Source organism: Myotis davidii, unplaced genomic scaffold, assembly GCF_000327345.1.
Source record: "Myotis davidii unplaced genomic scaffold, ASM32734v1 scaffold415, whole genome shotgun sequence".
Taxonomy (NCBI): Eukaryota; Metazoa; Chordata; class Mammalia; order Chiroptera; family Vespertilionidae; genus Myotis; species Myotis davidii.
In genome coordinates, this window is record NW_006287951.1 from 4,988,369 (window position 1) to 4,995,550 (window position 7,182).

The window sequence follows — 7,182 nt, forward strand, 5'->3', positions numbered from 1 at the left end:
TCCCTCCTGGTCCTGGTCTGTGTGGATGGGACGTGAGCCTCGCTGGTAGTGGGCTGGGTTCCGCGGGGAAGCTTGGCGGGCACATGCGATGGTGGGATATTTTGTGAAACAGAATAACGGGCCAGAGAGAAAGCACCCTCGTGTCAGTCATTAGAGGCCCTCGTGTGGGGAGCAGGTGCCTTCGCAGTGCACTGCAAGCTGCGGGCACAAGCCCCTCCCGGCCTGACTCAGCAGAGCATCGCTGGGCTGTGCCGAGGGCAGGCTCTGCCCTGTCTGCGGGCCGGCTGCCTGGTGACGCTCAGACTCCTCGGGCCAGCTGCCAGGCGCTGTGCTGGGGCACCCTCACAGCCACACACTGAGGTGGGTTCGATGAGCTCCCCCTCTCAGGGACTCACCCTGAGGTCCGCCCAGGCCACAGTGGCAGCAGACATGCTATGCGTGTTTAGTCCGCGGTGACACCCCTTTGCTGGCTGGGTGGGGCTGGGTGGGGCCCCTGGACTCTCCCAGCCTCTCCCTGCATCTGCACAGCCCCTGCCCCGGCCTCATTGGCCAGGCACGTAGAAGTCTGCCCTGCCTGCCCGGAGGTCTGCAAGGCTGCCCGGGCCCTCTGCCCCGTGGGCCCAGCTCTGTGAGCACAGGAAGGGGACTCACTGCGAGGTCGTTCTGCCTGTCTGCCTTCTGTGTTCATGCTCATATTCATTCAGCACCCCTAGGCCGGGAAACACAGCTCCTTTCCTTCTGGTGACAGCAGACAAACAGACACAGCAGGTTAGAGTGGGTCAGAAGGTGACATGTGCTGGAGGAAAAGTAAATCGGGGAAGAGGGTTGGGACTGTGGGGTGCAGTGGGTGCTTTTCCAAATAGGTGGCAGGGAAGGCCTTGCTGGGAGGGTGCATGTCAGCCAGGACTTAGAGGAGACGAGGGACTGAGCCCTGCGGGTGTCAGGAAAGAGGCTCCAGCAGAGGGAGTCATCGGTGCAGAGGCTCTGAGGTGGGAGTTTGAGGAACAAGAGGAGCAGCAGGAGGCCTGTGTGGCTGGAGCAGGAGCAGGAGGGATGAGTAGCAGCGTGAGATCAGAGAGACGGTTTAAGGCAGGGGTCCTCAAACTACGGCCCGCGGGCCACATGCAAATACAAATATTGTATTTGTTCCCATTTTGGTTTTTTACTTCAAAATAAGATATGTGCAGTGTCGCCAGAACTGGTTTGGCTCAGTGGATAGAGCGTCGGCCTGCGGACTGAAAGGTCCCAGGTTCGATTCCGGTCAAGGGCATGTACCTAGGTTGCGGGCACATCCCCGGTGGGGGATGTGCAGGCAGGAGGCAAGATCGATTTCTCTCTCTCATCGATGTTTCTAACTTTCTATCTCTCTCCCTTCCTCTCTGTAAAAAATCAATAAAATATATTTAAAAAAAAAAAAGATATGTGCAGTGTGCATAGGAATTTGTTGATAGTTTTTTTTTAAACTATAGTCCGGCCCTCCAATGGTCTGAGGGACAGTGAACTGGCCCCCTGTTTAAAAAGTTTCAGGACCCCTGGTTTAAGACCTGTGGACTTTCACTCAGAGCGGGAGGGGAAGCCGTGGCGGGTTGTGAGTGAGGAGTGAGGTGGTCTGACTCATGGCTGAACAGCTTCGCTCAGGTGGCCGTATTGAGAGTGTCTGTGGGGGCAGGGTGGGACTGCGGCAATAACCCAGGGCAAATCGACATGGGCCAGTGGGGCGCACGACGGTGGCGAGCAGTGGATGCGTTCTGCGTGTATTTCTAAGAGAGACAACTGAGTTGGTTCACAGATTGGATGTGAGGAGAGAGCGAAGGAGACGAATGGGGTGACTGCAAGGTTTGGGGCTGAGTCACTTTCAGAACACTGAATGCCCGTCACTGGGCCGGGGAGGCTCCGGGAGCAAGTGTGTGGGGAGACCAGGAGCGTGGCTTTCGATCTCTTCAGTTTGAGGGGGCGCAGTCCTGGCCGTGGGGCAGCCTGGCCTTCGGCTTGCCCGCCCGCGTCCTCTCTGGGCCCTGGGAAGAGGAGCAGAAGTGCCCCGGGTAGGGAAATAGACTCGGGAAGGAAAATGAGTAGAATCAGAGCTTATTTTAGTTTGATAAATGAAAGTCTTTAGTCTTCCGGTATAGAAAACAGTCACATGAATTCTATTTTTAAGGAGCTATTAAATATCTCTGTGGCTGGAGAGCAAGAGGGAATGGGAAAACTGTCAGTGGAACTTACAGAGGGATTTGGGGGTGTCAGGCCAGGGTTCTGCGGGGCTTTGAAAGCATCCGGCTCCCAGGGCCCCTGAGAATTCGCATGTGGCCTCCGTGCCCCTTTCACCGAGAAGGAGCTTTGCCTTCCAGATCCCTTACATAGAAACCAGTGCCAAGGATCCCCCTCTCAACGTGGACAAAGCCTTCCATGACCTGGTCAGAGTGATCAGGTGAGCGTGGGGCCCGCCCTACAAACAGGGCTCCCGGGCAAGGTGGGCGCCAGGAGGGCCGGCTCTGAGGGGAGGCTGGGCACTCTGGGCCTGTTTTTAGATTTCTTCACCCACCCCTCTTCCCACCTCTCTTTGCTCACCCCCCTGTCTCCGAGTGAAGCATCACTAGCTGACGGGAGGTGGCTGCTGCCTGAGCTCCGGCTCCTCTCGGGGTTCCCCTGGGTCCTACAGCGTGGCCTCCCTGAGGCAGCTCCCTCCATCCTGCCCTCCGTGTCCGCCCTGGCACCGCAGCTGCCCTTTGACATTTCACCTGAACGCCCAGCATTCTGACTCCCAGGCTCAAATCTCAGGGGGTGTTGAGCGTCTGTCCCTTTGCAGACCCCACACGCAGTCCGTCTACAGGATTGTCAGAAACCCCAGTCAGTAGCCTCTCATACATGCCTCCGCAGTCACCTGGTGCTGAGGAGCCTGACACAGCCTCCCGGCTGGTCTCCCTGTCACCCACCTTTCCCATTTCCAATGTCTTCAAGTTAGGTGTGAAACCACACACCGGGCTCTAACGGCGTCCTTCCTAGCCGCCACCCTCAGCCCCCAGCACAGCAAACAGGCACATGTGCACGCGCGCGCACACACACGCACACACACATGCGTGTGCACACACACAGAGACACACAGACACACACACACACACGCGCGCGCGCACTCCAGCTGTGATGTTGCAGGCTGCATCTCTGCGTTCTCAAAATTATTTTCCTCGTGGGCATTTTGCCTCCAGTTAGGATATGCTATCACCAGGAGGTGGCGAAGTCTTGGTTACAGACCTGTGGCTCCCAGGAGAGGTTTTAGACGTAGGAACTATGAACAGAAAACATGTATAAAGCTTGTACTCGGCTGACCTGTCGTTTTATTTAAAATAGGAAACATGGAAGTAGAGGGGAACATTGTATAACACATAACGTAGAGTATGATTTAGATCGATGTGGCCACAGCATGGTGGAGCAGTTCTCAGCAGTAGGATGAGACACTGTCCAGGCCCTGCCCTCCTTCAGCACCTAGGACAGCGGCATCTCTGCCACCCCCACCCCTACCCCTACCCCCAGCCTCCCTGCCTCAGACCCAGGGCCCAGGGAGGGAAGGCACAGGGAGAAGCAAAGCCCATTCTGACGTTGACTTTCTGCCTTTCATTGTCTCAAAAGGCAACAGATTCCAGAAAAGAGCCAGAAGAAGAAGAAGAAAGCCAAGTGGCGGGGAGACCGGGCTACGGGCACCCACAAACTTCAGTGTGTGATATTGTGACGGGCCTGGGGCCCTGGGCACAGTCACCATGAACTGGCCAGCCCTGGGGACCCCTCCACTGCCCCACCTCACCGGGAACTGTTTCTAACCGTGACCCTTGACCCGAGGACTGGGCGCAGGAAGGGAGACAGGGAGGGTGGGCGGGGAGGAAAGGGGGTGCGGCTTCCTCGAAAGGGCACAGGCTTCGTGTCTCACAGGACACAGCATCCGAGCCCCACGTGTGATTCAGCCGGCTCCTCCCGGCTCCTCCCGGCTCCTGGCGGCTGTGTTGTTCCTTTGAACTGCGTCGTGTCGGTTCGATGTGGATGTTTACCCTCCACGTACAGAGTACGAAACAAGCCATGACCCAGCTCCCGCTTGTCTCCGGTCCTTGGGGTCTGAGCTTGGGCGTCTTCTGTCGGTTTTTAAATTATTTTAGTGATCACTGTTGTCTCGAGGGGGTCTGTGCCCACTGTCTGGGGGAGTTTCACCCTTCAGCAGATCCCCCTGACAGCACGTCCGGAACATCGTGGTGGTTTTTCGCTGAGTTTTCCCGGCAGTGCCAAACGCTCCTCACTGTGAGGGACAGTGACTGGGAGACCGCGGTGAATGGGGCCCGAAGCGGGAGGCCTCAGGGGCAGCAGTCCCTGCTCGGGGCCTGAAAATGGGAGCCATGAGAACCTGCCCAGCAGGAGGGTTTCATGGCTGATACCAGGAAACAGAATCTCATTTTGCTGAAGGGAGAGGCTGGTGTGAGCTTGCCAGTTCTTCTTTTTTTTTAATATACATATTTTATTGATTTTTTACAGAGAGGAAGGGAGAGGGATAGAGAGTTAGAAACATCGAAGAGAGAGAAACATCGATCAGCTGCCTTCTGCACGCCCCGGACTGGGGATGTGCCCGCAACCAAGGCACATGCCCTTGACCGGAATTGAACCTGGGACCCTTCAGTCCACAGGCTGCCGCTCTATCCACTGAGCCAAACCGGTCAGGGCAAGCTTGCCAGTTCTAAAAGGGGTTCCGTGATCCTGGAGATGTAGAGACTCAAGGGCACAGTTCTGCCCAGGTGTTCGTGTCTTTCCCCATCGGCGTGGGCTCAGCCTGTCCCCACCGGCCTGTGCTGCCCACAGCTCTCCATCACAGACACACTGACGAGGCCTGCATGCTTCTCCACGCCACCGTGCGCTGCTCAGGACACCATCCGGGGGTTCTGGTTTGTGCTGAACCTTACGCAGAAGTGATCCAATACTGTCGTTACCTAAACAGCACCAACACCCGAAGCCGTGTTCCCTCTGAATCAACTGACGACCACTCCTGGAGCCAGTGAACCCTTTGCAGAGTCAGCATTAGGCCGCCTTCCTGGGTCATACTGACAAGGCTGGTGTTAACTCTCAGATCTTAACTGTAACGTGTGATCAGAAGAGAAAGGAAGGTTGAGGTGAAGACATCGCTCCCATACCCCTGTTCTACGAGGGGGCAGTCCCCCAACTCCCTGGTGATGCCCCCTCCCCCTCAGTGCTGCTGGTGAGAGCCCAAGACTGGATTTGGGGGCCGGGGTGGGGCAGGGGCAGCAGGCACAGCAGTGACCGCTGAGAGGAGGTCAGGGATGAAGTGGCGCACCTTGTGACCTCATTTTCCAAATGTGACCAATCGGGTCACTGTGCAAACTGGACCACCCCTAGCAGGCGGCCTGGCCACTGTTTGGAGAAAGGACCAGGGAGAGCGAGTGTCCGGCTGGACATCGGGACGCCGGATCCTTCTCCAGCTCTGAGGGAGCCCGAGGGGCCAGCCCGGAGGGACCTGCTGCAGAAGGAAACAGCCCAGAGTTTTGTTAGTTGGAAATCAAACTTCTTTATGTCTCTAAATGGCCCCTTTTTTTCTGACCCTAAAAGAAAGGATAATAAAGAACATTCCAGATCAGGCACCTCACAGCTCCCCAAGAACCTACCCTGTTAATGAATGGACATCTTCGACACTAACAGGATCAGGCTCTTTCCAACCCGTATGCTCCCCTGAGCCACGGCCCGTGTGCCCTGTGGTGGCGGCCGCAGGCCGGTGAGGGCGAGGCAAGGCCGGTGGCAGGAAGTCGGGCGGAGATGTTTGTATCGAGGCAGCAGTGGCATGGGACCAGGGGCCCTGCACATGGGGCAGTGTCCACCGTCGGAAAACATCTCCCGGACACGGACCACCACCGGTGCACCTGCCCACGGGGAGCTTGCGAAGCCCTGAGCACTATGTGGAGAGTCTCGGGAGCAGATAAGCTGACCTCGAGTGAAGCCCTTGGCCGTGAAGATAACAGACAAAGGGGTTCCAACCGCTCCCGGGCCCCCCGCCCAACGGGCAGTGCACCTGCCCTGCCTGGCCCCATCTTCCAGGGCATCCATCCTGCACCCAGCTCACAGCTCCACTCCTCAGTGCCCGGGAGGGAACCTGGGGCAGGGGCAGCCTCCACGTGGGGCCGGTGGTCAGCTTCCATCTCCCATGACCTCCTCTTCCTCCAGGTGCGATGGGTAAATAACACTTTTAAAAGACAGGCCTTTGGGTTTGAGAGAACCGTGAGCCCTCCTGGCCACGAAGGCTGCCAGCTAGGGCAGAGTGGCGTGTGCCCTGGGGCAGCCCCAGCACAACATTTTCTCCATGGCCCCCTGGCAGGTCCGTCTTGGAACCAGCTGGCCCTGCTACCCGGTCGGTGACTGAGGAGCCCAACGGGACTTGTGTCTTTTGTGACATCCCGGAGTTCCCACTGTTTTTCCAGACGAGCTGAATAGCACAGCCCCTGAGCACACCCTTCCTGAAACCCCCACCCCATGCCTTCGCCACTGTGTGCTCTCAGACTTCCTTCTGAAATCGACACCCTCCCCCTGCAAGGGCTCCTTTCTCCCCCGCTGGTAATCCTGGCCGCTCTCCCACCCACCGCCTGGGGCCTGGCCACGGACTTCCCCTGCACTTTGCCACGCAGGGGACGTTTGGGTGGTTTTTCTTAGGACTTTGCCTCCCACCTCGCTGTGGAGCGTGGCTGGTGGCCTGTCTCGCTAACACGGGGCAGCTCTAACTCAAAGGACCTTCACGTGTGACGACAGTCAACCCAGAGCCATAGACGGGCTGCCTCCATTTGCAGCCCATTGGATTAGAAACCCCATGTCGGTTTACTGAGAACGAAAGATACTTGAATAACGGAGCGCCCGTGCGCGCCCCGCTTCTGTTACGCAGTGTTAACAGGTGGCCGTTGTCGTGAGACGAGAGCGATGCCTGGAGATCTCGACGATGCGTGAGCCTTTTATGTAACTTTTTATTAAGTCTTTGTGTATCTCAACTCATTAATAAAGAAATGAAGAGGAACACGTGTCGTATTTCCTCTTATTCGAACATTCCTGAAGTTTTGCTGACAACCTTGTCCGTTGACAGTGTCTGGCTCAGAACACCCGTCTCTCACGGGCGAACCTGAAGGAAGGGGACCACGGGGGCCTGGGAGGCGTCTC

The 7,182-nt window shown here is 57.3% G+C and overlaps 1 protein-coding gene across 1 annotated transcript in view; it reads left to right on the forward strand.

Moving 5' to 3' along the window:
• MRAS (muscle RAS oncogene homolog) overlaps positions 1-4,148 on the forward strand; it is a 17,835-nt gene extending 13,687 nt beyond the window's left edge. Inside the window, exons 5-6 of the mRNA XM_006759823.2 lie at positions 2,349-2,428; positions 3,625-4,148. Coding sequence (XP_006759886.1) covers positions 2,349-2,428; positions 3,625-3,724 — 180 coding nt within the window. The 3' untranslated portion in view covers positions 3,725-4,148. The remainder of the gene's footprint in view (positions 1-2,348; positions 2,429-3,624) is intronic.
• Positions 4,149-7,182: the final 3,034 nt, after the last annotated feature.